General features: G+C 42.0%; 1 protein-coding gene across 2 annotated transcripts in view; it reads right to left on the bottom strand.

The window, feature by feature from the left end:
• MOB2 (MOB kinase activator 2) overlaps positions 1 to 22015 on the bottom strand; it is a 289672-nt gene that overhangs the window by 155398 nt on the left and 112259 nt on the right. The window contains exon 1 of one of the 2 annotated variants that reach the window (XM_029583068.1): positions 17828 to 18404. The exons of the other annotated variant lie outside the window; for it this stretch is intronic. Coding sequence (XP_029438928.1) covers positions 17828 to 17865 — 38 coding nt within the window. The 5' untranslated portion in view covers positions 17866 to 18404. Of the gene's footprint in view, positions 1 to 17827; positions 18405 to 22015 lie in introns of those variants that run through there. 2 annotated transcript variants of the gene reach the window in all.

The raw sequence follows: 22015 nt of genomic DNA, 5'->3' as shown, positions 1-22015 counted from the left end.
CAGCTGTGTCTGCCAATGGCCAAGATTCCTATCTCCAGGGGCTTTGAATGCTGTGTCCAAAGCATCCACAGCTGGCCCAAGGAGCAGAAGCCAAACTGGGTGCTCCAAGTGGCTTCCAGCTTAATTTTCTTTTGTAGATGAGGTCCCCAGAACTGTTTCATCAGTCAAAAAGGTGTCGAAAGGATACCCTGAGCAACCTCTCAAATTAATTTCCTCATACGTTGCTTCAGTGTTTGACTCTGAAAATATTTAGAGACATACAAGATTACTTGAATGCTAAATGTCTCTAGGTCCTGTGTTCAGATACTATTGCACAATCATTGTGGGTTTGCTTTAAATTTATAACCTTATGTCTTTATCTGTGTTTTCCTGCCAGCAAATGTCAGCGATGCATAAATAGCCAGTCAGGGTGTTATGAGGCAACATAAAGCATTCAAAAGTTTAAGTGTATCATCATTTCATGTTATCTTTCTACATCTCTGGATAATCAGCGTACTTATGCTACATTGCTTAAGTACCAAGATTTCTTCATCATCATGATCATCATCATCACTATTTATTACACACGCTTTTCCAACCAGGGAGTTCAAAAAGCGAGTTACAGAGTTGGATTAGTACAAAGGTATTTGAATATAATTTGCTTTAAGCTAACTGCCTAAGAAAATAAAGAATCTGATATAAAAATGGGTCCCTGTTTCACTCTGCAAACCAGAGGGGCTAAGATTTCTGTCTGGATGGAGTAAATGTCCTCCCTCCCCCCCTCCTTTAGCTGCCCTAGGACAGCCTGAAATTACATTTGACAAAAGACAATGCAGGATGATTGAGGTAATGGCGCAAAGCCCTGACGGAGACAGTGCAGGGAACGTGTCACACCCCAACAGCCCCTGTCCACCACCCATGCAGGAAAGCTTTCATCTTCCGATAAAGGTTTTTCATTTTTTCAAGTAATGGAAATATGCAGACGTAAAATGTTCTGCAAGGACACAGGAGGAAGGCAATGCTGCAATCGTTGAAGGAATCCGCCCATGAAAAAATGTGAACTTAAAAACAAACTCACTCTTCCCCCTCCCCCTCCCCCCTCCCATAGAAAAAAAAAATGAAACCCTGAATAGTTCACACAAAACTCCTTTCCTCTGCCATCTCACGTGCCCGCAGTGCATCCACAGTGCACATGATCAAGTTCCCGGCCCGTATAAACAAAGATTTAACAAAAACAGCAAAAGTGGGAGCTGGTTGAACTTATGTGCATCTTTGCAGTGAGATGTATGTAGGCCGTTACACGAAATGACCCCGGAAAAGTGGCAGTGTAATAACGCTCTGCGTCTCATGATTAATATAGTGGGAGGTCTCGACTGGAAACCTGTGCCAGAGCGCACTGTCTATAACCCCTGAGAAGGGGGATAGAAAATAATGGAGGGGGGTGGTGGGGGAGAGAATTGCCTTTTGTGTGAGAGTCATACCTTCTGTCTTTTTGTGTGGGTTCTTCCAAGTTTGGTCCTGCAGATGGAGGGAGTTGATCTGATGAAGACAGCATGCGTTCACCACAACCCTCCTTTGCTCTGTTACTGACACCCCCCCCACCACCACCACGATCTCAAACTTCATCCATAAGGCCGGGCTGGCTCAGTAAGCGACGCCGATACATTGTATCAAATTCCAAAACCAAAACAGCAGCTTTATTGTTCTGGAGTACCCAAGCTAGCCAAGAACTACCTACATGGATGAGATCTTGTAAAGTGCCTTCCGTGATCAGCACAGGGCGTACCTACAGCTGACCATCAGCCCTATGGGTTCAAACCTAGCCCTATCAAAATTCTCATCCGATGGACACCAAATACCTATTCATAAAATCTCATGGGAAAATACTACTCCGTGACTTTTTCCAGCGCACTGTTGACACCTCACAATAGTCATGGATCTTCATATCTTCATTCTTCCGTGCTGGATTCCCCAGACAGTGGAACATTAGTACAGTTCACCCCCCACTCCTTCCCATCTTGGAGCATATACTGCTCTGGGAGGAGCCTGGCCTCTCTGCTTCACCGCTACACTAAGCTCCTCTGAGGGAGGAGGAAGCCATGTTTCCACTTGGGCCACACGTAGAGAGAACACTCTAGGGTAGATCCCCTCCAGTTAATAAACTCACCCACAGCTGCACTTCTCTTTTTGGCTGTATAGTAGTTCCCATGGAAGGAAAGAACCCATCTCTTGACACTCTGGTACCCCTCTGCTCTGGTCCAACCATGGTGGGGGAGGGACTTCCTTCCACTTCTCCTCGGCCTCGGAACTCTCCCCTGAGGGAAAGCGCCCCCCCCCCCCCCCCCCCCCGAAGGATCCCAAGGCTTCCCCCAGTCCACAGGCTCCATACTCCAGACAATGACATGGCTGGAGGTCCCTAATCCCAACTCTATACAAGAGAGGGCAGGGGAGGAAAGGGCAAAAACCCACCAAAACCTTTCCCTTTTATACTGTCCGCTCTCTAGAATCCACCAATAAGAGAACCCCAAAGCATTCAGGACACACGCTCCTCCCAAAAGCTCATTAAACAAATGTACATCCTGATTCAGTGCCTTAACATGCCATCCAGTGGTCATTTCATGATACTACATGGTAACTATTTAAACCATATTCTAATGAGTCAGATCATACTGAGGGCTGGGTCTCCACTACCCAAACGGTTTTACACATTTCCTCCCAGAAGAAAGTGAATCACCCTGAAGGGGTGAAGGGATAGCGTCCCAACATCAGACTGCCAACTATCAATAAACTGACAAATCAGTTTAAACAAACAAAAAAAAATAAGTGTTGCTGAAAATTATTTCATGTCAGTAAAAATGTCATGAGTGACCAGCCCATATCTCCAGAGGACTCAAGCTCTGCAAGGCTGCAGAGCTCAAGAGTCATAGACTTTGTCCTGGAGCATAATACAGCTATGAACAAAATGACTGCAGTAAAATGTGTGTCCTGGAAGACTGTCTTTAAAAATATATATATTTTCATGCCCAATATAGCTGGGTACCTGTTCTTCCCTTGCTAGATATTCTGTATTAAATGACCCCTCTCTTGCACGGGTTACCGTTTTCTGAGCAGAGCCAGACGGAAAGCTCTGCCTCCAACATGTAAGTCAGTCTGTGAGTCACAGCTTCAGTTCCTAGCATGGTTAATTCAGCCTTCCAACCCTCTGAGTAAATGAAAGGAGCAATAAGTGGCCCGCAATGAAGTGGATAAATAAATATTAATTTAAGAGCGGGCTGCCGGCTGGGGTTATGGTCCTGGCCACCATCACTGCTTGCACGGGTGGGTGGAAGTTTGTGGCCCAAACTTCATTACTTATTTTATGGGTGGGTGGGTTGGGAGCAGGTTTCGCCATTCAGCCAACTTATGCCTGGGAGGATAAGTAGACAATTTAGGCATGGGGTGAGGAGTTCGACGCCCAGCCATCCTGCAGTTGGGGAGGGAATTTAGGGTGTCCAGAAGCACCTGGCCCCAGGCTCTGCATCTGCTTGGGTAGGTGGGAGTCCAAGGGAGGGGGATTCACCCACTATACTGTGAAAAATTTAGCTCCTGCTCTGACCCAGGGGTTTCCACAGTAAAGGGAGAAGAACTAGGCAGCCTCCCCTACCAGCGCACCTCCTTCACTGCAGGGGAATCGCTAATAAGACCGATTACCCTGCAATTGGCATGAGATGAGCTAATCTTGATATGCATTTTATAGCTCAGGTTTTTCCAGTGCTAAAACCCTTATTACATGCTGGGGTTAGGTTAGTGCCAAAAATCATGAGTTAAAACACGATAGCGTCAATGCAGCTTATTACTTCGGTCCTTTATATAGTAAGCACCCTGGGTGCTGGGAAATACTACAGTACTTGAATGTAACTCACTTTGACCTACCAATTTATTTTGGATTTAGCGAGAGCTAAATCCAAAATAAATTAAAAAAAATATATATATACTAATAATTATCAGTAAAAAAAATCTGTTAAAGTCTCAGCTTACACAGATCTCTCACTAAACAAATAAGCAAATGTATGGAAGGGTGGAGGGCATGGCCAAGGCTAGCATGCCAGAATGCAAGCATGAGTAGGTCAGGATGAAAACAGGTACAGTGACTGCCACCCGTTAAGACTTCAGAACAAGAGAGTGTCCAAGCAACAGTTTTCTGCAAATGAAAACTGGAAGGCAGAACGAAATAAGGAAGGGGAAAAAAAAGATGCAAAATATATAAAATATATAAAAGCATTAATAGAGAGAACGAGCCAAAAAAAAAAACCAAAATGAGCTCCAACACTATTAAAATAGAGGATCAAAAATCAATATAAACAGGGGTGCAACCTTTTCTGTACATAGCTAGATTGACAGACAACCAATACCAATCTTTCAGTGGCATTTTGGCCCAGTTATTTTTCAACTGCCACCTCCCAACCAAGCATTATGAGATTTTAGTCCCACGTTCTGTACTGAAAAAAAAAAAACAGCTGCTGTTAAGCAATATGATCAACCTCAAAATACCAATAGATGAAAGTTGAACAAGCAAGAATAGCTCAACATGTTCCTGCTAGACTGGAATTAGTTGAGAGTCGTGCATACACGATCAAGACTCACAAAACATGGACAACGTGTACAAAGCACAAACAGTGACAGGAAAAAGTGCAACAGGAAGTGAGCTGGATAAGAGCAGCAGAGAATGAACTTCCCAGCACTGACGTTACGGTGGGCACGTCAGCCTTGGCACATTTTAAGCTTCTTGTTGTTCTGAAGATAACCTTGTGGCCTAGCGGGTGATTCGTCCAGTAGGTGGTTTGCTGGAGTCTACAAACCAGAAGGCAGTAACATAACTGTGACGTCAAGGACACATTACCCACAGCTGCCAAAATATTTCAACTGAAGTCTGTGACCCAAAATGGGATTGCCAATGGAAAGGAATTAGAACATGACAAACTCCAGCAGGGGATACTCTGGAAGGCAACATTTCTAAATGTATAAAAGTTCAACCTAAATATTTAGATTTCCATTAAGGAGGCATTCCTGTGCTAACACTGAAGCTGTAGCTCATCCTAGTCTCTGGCAGCAAGTAGCACCAAGGGGTTATTGCACTGACTATCCATTATTGCTTTAATTAGCATCTGGCAGACTTACCACATTCATACACTCAATACTGTTGTGTACTTTAGTAAAGTCTGGTGTGAAAACAGTAATTCCCATTCAGTGCTAGGATAAAAAACTAAAAAGTTTGCATCTATATTAATCATACTGTGTATTTTTTATGTTCAAGCAAATGATCATTTTGAAGGTTTGTTTCCAATTCAAATTTGCTGCAGATTTCATTACATAAAAGCTAGCAATGTGCAGTTTGGACAACGAGTTTCTAGAATCACAGAGCAGGACCTGAACAGTCTCCGAAAAAGATCATCTAATCCATCCCCCTGCTTCCAAACAGGATATGTTAACATCTCAGACAGATGTTTGCCTAACGGCTCTTAATCTCTAGTGATGATTTCACCACTTTCTACAGGTAACCAGGGCCGGAGCAAGAGTATTTGGAGCCCTAAGCAAACTTTCGATCAAGCACTCCCCATCCCCAACTTATCTATTGGCAGCAGCTCCAGCTGTGCGCTCCCTTCCACAGTACTGGCTTTTCTCCTCCGAGCCTCCTGCTGGTGAGATTTTGCCGCCCCCAAAATTTTGGCACCTCAGGCAACTGCCTGGTTTGCCTAATGAAAGAACCAGCCCTGCAGGTTATAATTTGCAGATTATTAACAGCAGAGATTATTAACTCTGCTGTTAATAATCAAAGCAGCATTATTTTTTTTTTACCATTTCCCCCGAGTCAGAAATTGAAGCAGTGAAGCCAATGTACAGGTAAAACCAATTTTAAGCATGCCCAGATATAACGTAATCCGCCATACAGTTAGTGCAGACCATTCTATCAATGATCTTCCACCACTTGGGATTCTAAAAGGGAGTTTAAAATAATCAGACACTTTGAACGCAGTAAAGACAAGCCAGGTGAGCTGAAGATGCTGCGGACAGGGTGTTCACAGCCCCTGTGGGGGAACAGGCAGCTGGATTTAGAGCTCTTGATATAGGGGGTCCAGAAGGCTCTCAGGACCATTGCTGCAATGACCATATCTAGGGACAGCGGATCGATTAAATTGCGGGGAAGGTTTATGGCACCAGAATACAGCAGCTGGTTCCAAATATACTGGAAGTAAAAGGACAAAGGAGGAACGATCAGGCCTCTCGTCTACCTCCCCCCCCCCCCCCCCCACGCAAAAAAAAGGGTTCAATAGAGAGTTTCTTTACATATTATCAGATATTTTCCCAATAAGTTGAGGCAGCTTTATCTTCTGTATAACAATTAAATTACCTACACTTTATCATGATGCTTTGTAGATCATGGTTATAAAAAGTATCCATGATGCCTGGAGGTGGAGTTAATGTACTGCGAGTATAACCAGGACCCCCAGTCTTCCTTAATGCCGCAGATGCAGTAAGGGATGCAAAATCTGGCCCTTCCCATGGAGCCACTAAGATCGCTCCTTTCCTGACCCCCCCCAGCCTCCCACTCAGGCTTCCATCCTGGCTTGGCTAAGTAGGAGAGCAGCGTTGCACAGCACTTCGGGTCACATCCTCCTTTTGCTGCTCGGGACATGATTTAAAGCAAGACACTGGCCCTTGACAGCAGAGGATGAGGAGACAGCCGGAAATGCCGTATTACTGCTGTCCTCCGACAGCCAAGCCAGGGTGGGAAAGCAAGTGAGTGAGGAGATATGGGATGTGAGGGGCAGGATCGGAGGAGATGTAGGGATGCGAGCAGAGGGGATTAAAGCAAACAAACAGTAATTTTGCATTAAAACAGTAGAAATATGTCATGTTTAACTTTGTTCCATGTAGAGCAGCTGTTCCCAATCTTTTCTGTGTTGTGGCACTCCAGGCATAGAGCTCACTTCATCCTGACACACCAACCTCCCTGACCCCCTACCCTCCTGGAATAATCTCTCTCTTCTGTTCCCCTGGCATCACATTCCCTTCACTCACCCCACCCTCCACTGCATCATTTTCCCCCTTTTGCCTTCCTCTCCCACAATCTCTTCCCTCCACTTCACTGCAATCACGACCTTCTCTTCCCTCTCTCCCCTGGCATCGTCTTCTCCTCCCTTCCCTCTCCCCAAACCCTATCCCTAGCATCATCACCACCTTTTCTTCCCTCTCCATAGGCATCATCTCTTCCCTGACCCCCCCCCCCCATTCCCAGAATCATCACCTTTTCCTTTCCCTCCACCCCTCCCAGTATCACCACCACCATTCCTTCTCTTTTCCCCCCAACCCCTTGCATTACCACTTTCCCTTTCCCTCCCTTCTCGCTCCTCCTCCTCTAACCCCTGGCACCATCACCATTCCCTTTTCTCTCCCCTTAGCATCTCTCTCCCAACCCTCTCATCACCTTTCCATCCCTTTCCTCTCCCTCAACACCCCCAGCATCATCCCCCTCCTCTTCCCTTTCCTACCCTCTCCCACCACCATCACAATTGCATTCTCCTTTCTACCCTTTCCCTCCACCTCTCTACTTATGCATCATACTACAACTACTATTAAATTTCTATAGTGCTCCTCAACTGCGCAGTGCGGTACAAAAATAGTTCCTTCTCAGTAGAGCTTACAATCTAATCAAGACAAACATATAAGACAAGAGAGACACTGGGAATTTCATGAAGACAATAGTTAAAAATTGACGAGGCTATAAGTAGAACAATCACGGATTAAAATTTAAAAAGCAGCCTCAAAAAGTGGATTTTTAGATGGGATTTAAATAAGGCAAGAGAGGGAGCATGGTGTACCAGCTCAGGAAGTCTATTCCAAGCATATGGAGCAACCAGGTGGAAAGCATGGAGTCGGAAATTGGTGGTAGAGGAAAAGGGCATAGATAGGAGTGAGATTCCTGATGAGCGAAGAGCACAAGGAGGGGTGCAGAGAGCTAAGAGATAGGAGAGGTAAGTAAGGTGCTGCAGAATGAAGGCTCTTATAGGTGAGTAAGAGGAGTTTGAACTGTATATGGAAATGGATAGGGAGCCAATGGTGTGAATTGAGAAGAGGGGTGTGAAGTGACTTTGGTGACAGGTAAGTCACGCAGCTAAAGTTTGGCTAGATTGTAGTGGAGACGGTTCACTGGGAGAGAGGGGACAAGGATAACATATAGTAACATATTAATGATGGCAGATAAAGATCAGATGGTCCATCCAGTCTGCCCAGCAATTTGCTTATGGGGGTAACCTGCGGCTCCATGCAGGTTACCCCCATATGTATTGTAAAGGGTAATAACTGCCACTCCATGCAAGTTGTCCCCATACATTCTGTTAAAGGTAGAAACTCAGAAAGGAAGGAGCAGATTTTGGTGATGTTAGAGAGAAAGAAAAGGCACATTTTAGCAGTGTTTTGGATATGTGTAGAGAAGGAGAGACAGGAATCAAAGATGACTCTAAGGTTACGAGCTAAAGGGATTGGGAGGATTACAGTGTTATCCACAGAAACAGAGAAAGGAGGAAGAGGGGATATGGGTTTGGGGGAAAAGATAAGGAGCTCTGTCTTGGCCATGCTGAGTTTAAGGTGTAGTGGAACATCCAGGCAATAATGTCAGACAAGTAGGCTGATATCTGGAACTGGATTCTTGATTACATTTCTGGTGTAGAGAGGTAAATATAGGAATCATCTTTCGGATAATAGAAGGACTAGGGGGCACTCATGAAATTAGCAATTAGCACATTTAAAACTAATCGGAGAAAATTCTTTTTCATGCAACGCACAATTAAACTCTGGAATTTGTTGCCAGGGGATGTGATTAGTGCAGTTCGTGTAGCTGGGTTTAAAAAAAGGTTTGGATAAGTTCTTGGAGGAGAAGTCCATTACCTGCTATTAAGTTGACTTAGAAAATAGCCACTGCTATTACTGGCATCAGTAGTGTGGGATATACTTAGTTTTTGGGTACTTGCCAGGTACTTGTAGCCTGGATTGGCCTCTGTCGCAGACAGGATGCTGGGCTTGATGGACCCTTGGTCTGACCCAATATGGCAATTTCATATGTTCTTATGACTGTGCCCAGCAGGTCAAACTTAGGCCATTTTGTTCAAACTGTAGGCCAGGAGGAAGTGGCGTTCCACAGGGCTCTGCCCTCTCTGCTACCCTCTTCAATGTCTATCTTGCTCCCATTTGTGAGATTTTTTCATGGTCTTTGCATGAACAATCATGTTTGTGCAATGACATACAATTTATTGTCCAAAACTCTACTACTTGGTCTGACATATTGCAACTGGTTTCACTATGTTTACAGTCAAGATAATCAGTGGTTATTTCAAAATAATTGCTACTGAATATCGCCAAAACTGAGCTTATTATTATGAGTAAATTTCCACTACATAACATTCCATCTTCTTGAAATTTACTATTAAGTCATTCCCATCCAAAACCAGGTGAAGAATTTGAGTAATTATTCATAAACCCCTATCTTTTACACAGCAGATTAAAGGTATGGTAAAATCTGCGTTTTTCAAATTGTGTACTGTCAGAAAGCTGTGTCCTCTATTTGAACCTAATAAGTTTTGAACTGTTTTGTAGTTTCTAGTGTTAATCGGCATGGAATTCTGCATTGCTCTATACATAGGGCTTCCAAGCAAAGACCTTCTATCCACTGCAGCTCACACAGAATGCTACCACTACGACAGCATTTAACAGTGGTTTTCCACTCCTTACACCAGTTGCCAGTCAATTATAGGATCCAATATAAATTAGTCAGTTCGATTTACAAACTCATCCATGGAGATTCAGACCGCTGGACTGGCACGGTTCGGAGGATATATAAGCCTACTCAAGCGTTACGATCCTACTGGAAGTTCTCTTCATGAGCCTTGCCCATGATAGAGCATTTCTGTCACAAGTCCAATATTGTGGAACTCTGCCTGAGAATCTTCGGTCTATTGATTGCCACAGCACCTTTAAAAAACCTTTTTTCAGAAAGCCTATAGTTAGGATATAGAGTTTTATGAGCTCATTTATGAGGAAATTATATGCTCAACAGGTTATGATGTCTGCATTAATTTTGTCTGTTCTGTGTTGAATTCTTTTATGCATGTTTATTTTGTACTCTACCTTGCACCCTCTGTGTGAACAGTGCTTAAAATAAACTTTTAATAAATAGAAAATGTCAGCTTCTGTTCACCCTAGATATTCACAATTTGACCAGGGTTGCCTAAACTTTTGCATACAACTGTACATATGATTTTGATGAGAGAAAAGCCAATCTTACAATACAGAGAGAATCTGTGGCTTGAAATAGTCAGGCAGAGTAGTATAGTCTACTTAAAAATAGTGTATTCTCCAAATAGCTTTACTATACCCCTCCCTTACAAAATTATATCCCTGGCAGATCTGCCATTGGAAACTGGGGAAGGCGCTGTCAACATTAAACCTGTCTCTACAGAGATAGCAACAGCCCCACCTTTCCATGACACACTAACTTATCACAACATGCAATCCCAGAGGAGCAAAACCTGGCCAGCTTAATCTATCACATGCATGATGCATCCAACATAGAATCCAAATATCAGTCAGTATCCAAACTAGTAACAGAGGTCCAGTGATCAAGGGCAGGTATCTCAGCTGGCAAGATTATTTCATATGATCAGGGGGGTCAAGATCTATATTTTACAGCTATTTTCCCATTTCACTAAATTGCATAACCCTCTTATTTTATTGAAATATTTTCTGCCTTTTGGTTTATTTTGTAGGAATAAAAATAATCCAAAAACATTTGAACAATGTTACTAAAAATGCATAAATAGTTGAAACCCTAAACTCTAGCCTGACCTATCATGTATTGGCTCTGTTTTAGAGCTACAGTCAATATGTGAACATTTTTGCAACTTCCAATATCTAAGATTGGAATATCTAAGAGATTCTTCCCATTTGAACGCTGATTTTAATGAGGAATAGCTGGTGGTTACTTTGAATGTTACTTAATTATAGTCAAATATAATGCAAGATGAAGCTACAGAACTTGGAAACTCTGGTGTGCAAGCATACTCACACACACTAGCACAGAGAGAATTTTTGTGCCATCTTATGCGCACTGCCCTTACCTGTAACTATAGTGTATTTAATGGTGACTTTTTCTAACAGGTTAAATGCACTACAATGGGTGTCAAAATGGCAACATCCATTGCCTGTTTTTATGTAGCTGTATTTGAGGAGAAACATATACATCTGAATATTGGTCTTCTGGAAGATTATGTAAGACTTTTGTAGATTTTGATTGGCTTGCATAAATACTGAGATACATATGCAACAGTCTGTCTCATAGTTAAACATTCAAAATTTGAATTTATTGTTTACCCCACAACTTGATAATCATCAAATTTGGTTTCTGGGCATTTTGATTTAAAAAGCAAATGAATATTTTTGGACAATTACATATAGGAAGCCTACTAACACGAAACATTTATTACATATAATAGCCACCACCCAAATCATTTATGTGATAATATTCCAGGGAACCAACGTTTGCTACTCAGGCGGCTTTGTACAACATTGAGTATAAATATACAATTCAAGCACAGCTTATTCAAAGTTTTTAAGTACACATTGCATATTTATTATTTATTTATTTTTAGTTTTTTATATACTGATGTTCCTGTATAATATACATATCGCACCGGTTTACAAGGAACTGAAACAGTCGCCTCTGGTGTGTCATACATTGGAACAAGTTGAAAAAAAAGAACTTGCAGAGAAATAAAAAAAGGACTACATTCAAAGAGCCTATTAGCAGAAATAAATAAAGTACCAAACTCAAAAACATATGTACAGAGGGATAGATGGGCCGGGGTCTATAGTGTCATCGACTTCATCGGGCCTTAGCTCTCCAGGAACGCTTGGGCGAAAAGCCAAGTCTTTAGCTTCTTTTTGAATGTCATGAGGCAGGGTTCTTGGCGGAGGTCCGGAGGGAGCGAGTTCCAGAGTGGGGGACCAGCAGTGGAGAGGGCGGGTTTCCTCAGTGAGGTTTAGTTCTTTAATTAAAGATCATATACATGTATCTCCTCATATTTATCTCTCTCAAGCAAAATGGGTTCAAATGTATCCACAAAATGGGTTCAAATGTATCCACAGAAGAAATGCTATCCTTAAATTTTCACGTACTCCAAATCACAAATGCTCAAGGTGAACCCACGTCTTTCAACATATGTTGTATCAAAGTTTCCAAATGTTCGATAGCAGGTCTAAACTTAAATGGAAACAACTTATCCAATTAAGTAGCTACTTCTATGCAGATATTCAGTGGCATAGTCATACTGCTGAATATCCATGTAACTTAGCTGGATAAGTTATATCAGGCTAAGGCCAGATTCATATTCATGGTATATCTTTTCACCAGCTTCTACAGATGTAACTTGCTATTTATTCATCCTACTGGCTGGTAATGGGATACTCAGAAGACTAAAATGCTGTGCAATAGAAAGGACAGAGTTACAATGTGGGTGCAATGTATCTAGACCAATATTGAGACACAAGTAGTGGTGAATTTACAGATAACAAACATTATACATCCTGGTGGTTTCATTCCAGAGTCAGAACAGCAGGTTCTACCAATTGTTTAAGCATTTGGGCGCCTCATTCATATTTTTACCTATTATAGAATTGTTTCACGTGGTGGCAAGCTTGCAATTGGATGGTTTGAGTCATGTGACCATTAGTGCTTGGCTATTTTGAACAGGCCACCATAGACAATAGAGTATTCCTTGGGAACCCACAGCAGATGTCGGTTTGGGTACGTGGTATGCTAAAGAAAGTAAGTTTTCCTGTTTGGTTTCCTCTGGCGGGTCAGCTGGAAGTCATCTATTGTGTTAGGGGTACACGTTATTGTTCTACATTTTGTTTTTCATTTTGTGGTGATACCCTATACACATGAATAAGAAATGTATAAATTGATTAAGTACTTACTGATAGCAATGAGTGTTTACAAGTATATTCTATAGATTTTAAGAACTTTTTTTTTTTTTTTTTTTTTTACATTTTTCACTTATCTAGGTTGTTTCAGCTGCTACAAATTAATGAATGCTGGGGGATGTATGAAGCTTGCCTATAGAGCACAAGAATTATTATATCTGTCTCCTTCACAAAGGCCATTTGTGGCAAAAAGTAACCCTGGTCGGAGTTTTGTGAAATTTACTGACTTCTTTACAAGATGAAGGATTTCTTTTCTTTTGGTTTTGTTTTTTTTTAAACCTGCTGCTCCTTACTTTTATAAAAAGGCTGTTTCATATATTAACCACTTGCTATTGAAAATGGAGACTTGAGTATCCAATGTCAGATAGGCATTTGAAATGCTTCCCATAATAAATTCTTTAACAATTTTTTTAAAACATTATTTGTACTACATTTAACAAAATATAAATATATATATATATATATATACACACACACACATACACACACAAGAGATATATGCTCAATAGATCCTTGGAGACAGGTATAGTGCAGCAAGGGCAGTTTTAGTCCCCACTTCAAAGTGGTAGCACAGAGCAGCCTGGGAAAATTAATGGAGACTGCTAAAGGAAAGGATAGTGAACTAACTATAATCCAGTGGGATCCAGGATCCAAGGCAACATGGTTTTACCAGAGGAAGTTTGTGTCAAACGAATCGGATAGATTTTTTTGATTAGGTGACTGACCATAGAATTAGATCAGGGACAAGTGCTCAATGTAGTTTGTTTATGTTCAATTACTGTGATTGCGACCTCATAGCTGTGCGAGGATACAGGTATTGCTAATATAATCACATAATATACAATCACTGGTCAGTTCATAAAGTTTGTTCAACATTCTTAAAAAAAAAAACCACATACTTAGTTCACTATAACTTTGGGTAATTTTACTTTAAATAAAAATGTGTACTTTGTTGACTTTAATGAAGAATGTATGCTTATATTTTAATTTTTAACTATGCATATAAAACTCACAAATGTTGTCAATGCACTTCTTCCATGTATACCACCATTGCAACCGTGTTCCAAATATGTAACTACAGAAAACTTGTGCTGACTAAATAAAGCAGTCCATCACTGTGTCCCAACACAGGCTGGGTTTCGATGTATTTCAGTGTCTACACCAGGGGATATATTAGCAATACCGGGTCCAAACAGCTGTGAGGTCACAATCATCAGCCGATTTTTTATTATCTATAAAATGCTGTCAAGCTTAAAACATTTAATACTGATGATAGGCTTATATTTTGGGAGATTTGGGATTTTCTCTACCACTTTGAGATTATAAATAAATCAAAGTGAATAAATCGAACATCTGATGTTCCGCCTTTTTCCAAGAACGGACTGAAACAGATTACAATTTAAATAAAGCTTACAAATACAATATAATATAACAATAGCAATCAGGTCAGCTTACAATTATAACAATCATATTTAGAATATAGTGTTTACAGTAGACATAATGACAGGGCTAGCACCTGATGTAGATGAAGAAAGAATATTGCCATCTAAAGCTCAATGGGGACTAAGTTAAAGTTTTGGATTGAAGTCCTGATAGTCATGTCAGGAAACAGGAATGCTCTGCTGGAGAATTCAGGGGAAGATCTGATTGATCAGTCATGAACGTGAGACAACATGGTTCAAGGCGTAGGGGTAGTGGTACCTAGTTCTAAATTTTTGATGCATAGGAGCTTAAAGTATGAAGTCCTCAGGGTTATCTGAGTGGAGGCCAGAAGAGGGGATAAGAGAAGACCATTTGGGGGGAGGGGAACAGAGTTCTCCTGTGGGAGCACAGGAAAAAAAAGAAGTTGGGTGAGATATTCAGGGGCCTGTTTGTTCATGCATTTAAAGACAGGAAATGGTTTTGAATTTTATCCTACTTTGGGAGCCTTATGTGGTCAGATGCTTTGGCCCCTACTAAAATTCTAGCAGCAATGCATTGTAAGAGTTGGAAGTATTTCATACTGTATTGAGAGATGCCACTATAGAGAGAATTGCAATAGTCCAGGTGTGGCCAACACCGGTCCTCAAGAGTCACAAGGAGACCATGTTTTCAGGATATATTTAATGAATATGTATAAGATAGATTTGCATACAATGGAGGGAGTGCATGCAACCTGTTTATTCATTGTGGATATTCTGAAAACCCGGCCTGACTATGGCTCTTGAGGACTGGAGTTGGCCACCCTTGTAATAATCAATTTGGTTGGTAATTAATGCATGTATTATGGTAACAAGGTTGTGTTTATCCAAGAAGCTATGCAGTTGGCAAATCTGAGATGTGTCTTATGACGTTTTGATTGCATCAAACCCTTATGATGGAGAGGGGTTGCTGATAGAGAAAGTAGAGATTGCAGGGGATGACTTTGGCAACTTAGCCAGAGGAGTTCCAACTTGGAGGGAGTAAAGTTTGAGTTTGCTTTTGTCTTACAGCTTAGCACAGGAGCTTAGCAAATCATTGAGATCCCATTTTGATACAGAATTGGATGTCATCTGCAAATAAGTGGCATTCAATGTTAAATGTTTGGATAAGGTCACAGACTGGATGAATGTAAATGTTGAAAAGGATCGGTGAGAATACTGAGCCCTATGGTTCTCCACAGGTGAGATGCTTAGGAATGGAGAGTTTGTCAGCCCATGAGACAGACTGTGTTCTATTAACTATAAAAGACTCAAACCATTTGAGGGAAGTACCTTCAATGCCAAAGTCCCCCCAAGCATTTGAGCAGATGTTGGTAATCAAAAGGTGGCAGAAATGTCTAGTAAGACTAGGAGGGAGTCCCCACCTTGATCTGCATTCAGATGAATAGGTATGTGAACAAGCCAAGATGCCTTGAGTTAGTATAGTATTTATAATGATGGTTAGCCAGAGATTAGATCCTGTTTTAGGTTGCAATTGAAACTGGGGGGAATGGGGTCCAAAGAGCTTGATGACTGACTTATTCTCTGGAAGACCTTCTCCACTTCTTGTGGGGAGATTAGCCTGAAGTCAGATAGTGAGATAGCATCTGGAGGGAGTTGAGATGATACAGCTTTTGATGAGGTCCTGTATAGGAGGTTCATGAATAAAATGGGAAGCCTGGGAGTGGGTCCTAAGGTGGAGAAATGGATTACAAATTGGTTGACAGACACAGGACAGTGAGGAATGATAAATGGCACCTACTCTGAGGAGATCAGGGTGATAAGTGGCGTGCCTCAAGGATCAGTTCTGGGGCTGAATCTGTTCAAGGAGGAAAAAACCCGCAAAACACACACAAAAAACAAGGCCAAAAACAGCCTGAGTGAGCTCACTCACACCATGAGGATTACAGCTCCATGGAAAAAGAGAGACTGGAGAAAGACCCCACATGGATGCATGGTATAGGGCATGCTGGGTATGCTCAGGACTCCATCTGAGGACCCATGTGAGGACTACCGTCCTGCATGTCCTCTGAGAAAGTGGTTTTCCCAACCTTGTCCTGTCTCTGAATAATTTATTTTTCTCTTTTGGAAGTTTTATGCTTGGGGAAATTCTGGTATCAATGTACCAGAGGAGATGAAAAGGAGATATCAGGAATGAGGAGAAGAAAAAAAAAAAAAGAGGGGAGGGAGAATAGATTGGGTATGGGGAGGACTGGGTACGGGGAGGTGAGAATCTGATATATAGGGAGGTGGGAAGGAGACATGGAAGGGATTAAGAACCTGGGACCTCAGAGATGGAGAGGAAGGAGCTGATTCTGAGATCCAGCGAGAGAAGAAAAGAAGGAGATATCCCTCCCTCGATTCCAGCCCTATTCCTCTTCACATCCCCACCCTTCCTGTCCCCATCTCAAGTGTACATACAGCTACACCCATCCACCCTCAACCCATCTTCTCTAATCAAATCTTTACAATCTTTTTATTCAAATTCCTGCTGGCCTCTCTATTCAAACTCCCTCTCTCCCATCCCCTCTTTTTAAATAATTTCCCCATCCACTTCTTTATATCTTCCATACACACACACACACACACACACACACACACACCTCCTTCACTGATCCAGCAGCAGGAAGGGGAGGTCAGCAGCAACATACTGGACACATCTTCCTCCTCTGCTGCCTAGGGCTTGACTGCAACTTTGACCTGCACAGTCAGGCTGCAGCATCCTCTGCCGCCTGCAGCCTAACATGCTGCTACTGCTCTCCTCCTCTTCCTGCTGCTAGATCATTGGGGGAAGGGGGTGGGCTGGATTTACCATGCACCTCTGACAAGCCTATGTCTTTACAACCTGATGTGGCCCCCAGTTTCCCCACAGCAATTTTGTGGAACACATCAAATTCTTCGGGAAGGGGTGGACGGTGCAGTCTTTTCTGTAGCCAAGGAATCATGGGAGACCAAGGACCTGACTGTATGTCATAGTTTTATTTTAAAATTACAGTCTTTGTAGGTTTTGATATCTGAAATCTTTAAAGGATCAACAAAATATTTTAATATAGGCACTTTTGAGATCTTGCAGATAAAGATAGGGTTTTTGTGGCCTTGAAATGTGTCATGCACTACAATCTCAAGTGTCCTTTAAAAAAAAAAATATACAACTACCTAAAACGGCCTCTGTTTTTGTCCAGGACCAATATAACGACTCTATATCCTTTGAATTTCAGAGTTTTATGAGATTTACTTTAGAAACAAGACTCCAATTTGCTACAATCAAGACTTCTTATTAAGAGAGATCAATGCACATGCATACTGTCCTATCCCTAGAACCTGACTATTCTACAGTACAGGTTAATGGACAACACTTTAATCTATTAGACAATGAAGCAAGTATTTTCCCTTACCTGTTCAATGTGTATGACCCATTCCTCTTAAGCCTCATGGTTGCAGACAGAAATCTTAGTAAAAAATCCAGAATGACTCAGTTGATATTACCTCACTTTAGCCAAAAAAAAACAACTTATGATTTCATAGGTTGGAACCAGGGGAATCTACTTCTTCAGTCCCATCTGAGTCTCCAAAATGGGAGATACCCAATAAAACAATTAGCTAGCAGGTACAAAAAAAATATCTGCACAGGCAACAATGACCTGAAGGTATTACAAAAAAAACAAAACCGGGAAATGAGTCCTTCGAAGGCAGGAACAGAAGCTGGCAAGGATGCAGTTGGCTGAACCCTCCCTACCTGACTCGCCAACTTCAAGGCACAATGCTTGTGCTATGCTTGTACTTGAGTATCTTCAGCTCTTCCCTCATTAGCGCCTGTGTCCTCTGTCTGATCGCAAAATACTGGCTATGCAAATCGCAGCATCAAAGCTCAGGCAGCTCCACAGATTGGGGGGAGAGGTCAGTCTCCTTTAGCTTACAGGGAGCACAAAGTAACCAGAGACACATACAAAAACAAAAAACAGGGAGGAAGGACAACGTTTTCTATAGAAAACAAAGTTTTGGAAAGAGATAAAACTTATTAGTCACGTAGCATCTAACGCACACTGCAGACAAAAATTGTTTTCAGCAGTCCTGGGCAAACTGCCCTGAATAAATCATGGGCGTGAACTGGCTCTGATTAGGCTGCTAGGCTTCCTTTCCTGTCCAAGACAACATCCCCCATCTCCTCCCTCTGCCCCAGGCAGCCCTAAACTACATAGCAGCCCCTATTATTTCCTAACAGTATATGTTGCATATATAAATATAAATATAAGTACTTTTTACATAAAAATGTATTTAAACTATGTATATTTTATATTAAGAGAGAGTCAGAATGATCTTAAAGTCATACTGTGTAAGTAAACAAAAGATATGCAAACTGACTAAAAATCTAAACCACAACTTAGTACTCACCTTATGCTCATCTGGCCAGCAAAGACTGAAGGTACTAAAGAAAGCATCCACAGTCCCCAGAAGAAGGAAATCCAGGCCAGCATACATCAAACACCTAGAGGTGGGATGCAAGTTGCATATGTACAGAGTTCGAAAAGGAGTCACGGTCTGTAGTCATGTACCGAGAACTAACACTTCAAGACATGGGCTTCAGAGAAAACAAAAAAAAGGAAAGGAAAACCCAGCGGCCCCTATGCGTGCAATTGGCTGCTCAAGACGTGACGTCACATGCCGTGAAGCCAAACGTCGTGACGTCACATCTTGAGCGGCCCAATTGCACACACAGGGGCCGCTTTCGCCCGTGCGATGCATCCATCTTCGCGGGCACCTGGAGGCAGGGGAGCCGCGGTCCCTCGTCGCCAATGTCCGTCTCCGGAGGGGGGCTGCAAAAAAAGTAAGTCGCTTCGTTGCTTTTCACTGCCAGTCCTCTCTCCCCTCCTCCCGAAAAGCAAGGCTGCTTTTCGTGCCTTGCTTCGGGAGGAGAGAGGACTGGCAATCCCGAGCGTAGGATTGCCTGTCCTCTCTCTCGCAACTTTTTTTTTTTCGCTTTTTCGATTTTTTCCACTTTCGTTGCTTCGGGAGGAGGGGAGCGGACTGGGGCTGCCCCAGAGACCAGCACCCATAGACGCGGCCAGGGCAGGTGAGCGGGGGCTGGGGGAAAGTTTGCCACCTACCCTTACCCCCTGCCTCTAACGCAGGGGTATAAGGGTAGGCGGTAAGTTAGCAGGTTAAACGCGCGGCAAAATGGCAGGGTAAAAAAGCAATAGTCGGGGCGCGCGTTACTGTATGGGAGGGAATAGCTAATTCGATCGTTTACATGTAATATACATGCCGCGGGCGGAAGGGGTTACCCGGTGATTTAAGGACGTGGTAAGAGTAGGTTAAAGGGGATTGTGTATCGCAGGAAGGGCTAACGCGGCCGAAAAGTGGGTAGAAAGCGGGTTAGGAGCAAGGTAACCGCGGTCGCACTTTACTGTATTGACCTGAAAGTCAGTGCAGCCCTGGATGAAATTCACAAGGATTTCTCAAGAGTTAAGAAACTCATTGACTATTTACACACAGGCACTAATTACAATCAAACTAAGTATAGGTGTGGATACCTACCTTTCACTGCCATCTCAACCTGTGTGTGTCAACTTGAGTGTATATTATCAACCCAAACATTCAAGGGTATGTAAACTTTTGAAAAGGACCATTTTATTATTTCCTTTATTGCTATGATTTGTTTAATGATTGTGCTATTCTGTGATGCATAAAATAATTTTGAAAAACATTAAAAACAACAGGTGTTTTGTCTGATCATTCAGGTTTTCTTAAAATGCTACACATCTTACAAATTCAGCCAGGGGTATGTAAACTTATGAGCACAACTGTATATTGGAGCAATTATACTCGGGGTAAGTTTCATTTTCTGCTCAGCACTAAAGCAGAAACCTCAGCAATACTATAAATTACTATCTGAATTCCTGCCTCCACTATACGTCCCACTCACTCCTATTTAGTTTATACAGCACTTGCTGAATATTTAAAGAATTTTTAATCAGAAAGGGAGTACTGGGTTAGTATGCCAAAAATAGACTTTGCTGAAAGGGAAAAAAAGAAGGTATTTGTGTAGAGATTCTCTTCCTTTATAACCTTAAAAAATTCTGTTAACCTAATAAAGATATCTCTACCTGTCTACTCTGCAGGTTTTATTTTAAACCTATATTTATCCCCCATTTTTCTTTATTAGATTTTACTAGCCCATACAGCTCAGCTGGTTGACATACAGTACATAGCCTCAGTGGCCAGGAGGGAAGTCTCCTCCAAGAACTACTTTCAGTGCTGCTCCTTCAGCAGGTAGGAGTAGCTAAAGTAGTGAAACACATCTTCCCCTTCCTTCTCGGGATCAGGCACATCACCTCCATGGCATGCCCAATGGGACAAGAGAGACTTCAGTGCGAGTCCACTATATTGTGGTGTTGACTCAGCCACAGGGATAGCAGCACAAAGCTGGTTTTATTATAAAAAATCATTGTTTGGGGGAGGGATGTGTTCTTTACACTTTATCACCTCACCCTCTATGGATGACACAGGCCACACCAAGAGCCTCAGTTTGCCAAGTACTGACTTGGAATGGAAGTTTTCTCCATGGCTATACACCACACAGCTATTCAAAAGCCAGTTAAGTCAACTGACGGCCCCTAAGCCTTGCCCAATCACAAGGCAAGTACCTTATATTGCAGATAGTAACTCTATTAGTAACTTGTTCTACCCACATTTCTCAATATACATAAAAAATGCTCCATTGTAAACTGTATTCTTTGTACAGTAAATAAACACTGCAACCTGCAAACACTTAGATTTCTTCTCTACTACTACTCTGCACTTGTAAAACAGAGCATGCTAGTCACATAACCATTTAAATCACTACCAAGGCCATGTTATTGTAGCTCATAATGACCATAAAACTCACAAAAATGTTCTTTTCTAATTTATATACTTTAGGCAACATCAAAATGGATCTTTTCCCTTTTTCCATCATTTCCTGTATTGTTTTTGGTCTATTTTAACCTACTGTATTGCATTCCATTTCAAGAAGAGTTATTATTGAGTCCACAGGCGTCAATTTGAGCCCTTTCATGATGCAGCTGGGGTAGTGAGGGCTCTCTTTTCACAACTTATCAATTCATTCTCATTGCTAATAGAAGAACCTTTTATAATGGTACAGTGTTTAGCTTTTGTACATAGGCCTTAAGCCTGAATGTGTATTTCCTGATTCTGCTGGCAACATATTTCACCACCATGTGCTTTGGCAAAGCTCATTGCCGGAAGAAGGCAACACCCCAGAGACGGTGCCTGATTGGACAATAAAGCTACGTTCATAATTGGATATTAGAAGAAATTAATACACCCAGGATGTGCATCAATGTATTTCTATTGGACAATGAAAAAAGTTTAAAAGTCTCAACCCGAGCAGTTCAGAGCTGAGAAACAAGCTTGATGCCCAGTTGCCACTGACCTGCGTCTCCAGAGAAACAACGACTTCCTCTTTCCTTGTTCCTCTTCCTAAATTGTCTATATTGTCTTTGTATTACTATCAATAAATTTGCCTTTTAGATCATAAAGCTGTCTGAAGGTGCTTTCCGAATACCCGCAGAAAACATATGGTC

The sequence above is a fragment of the Rhinatrema bivittatum genome, chromosome 17, assembly GCF_901001135.1.
Source record: "Rhinatrema bivittatum chromosome 17, aRhiBiv1.1, whole genome shotgun sequence".
In the NCBI taxonomy this organism is placed as follows: domain Eukaryota; kingdom Metazoa; phylum Chordata; class Amphibia; order Gymnophiona; family Rhinatrematidae; genus Rhinatrema; species Rhinatrema bivittatum.
Note: the sequence above shows the minus strand (reverse complement) of the source record. Positions and strands in the feature narration are given on the sequence as shown.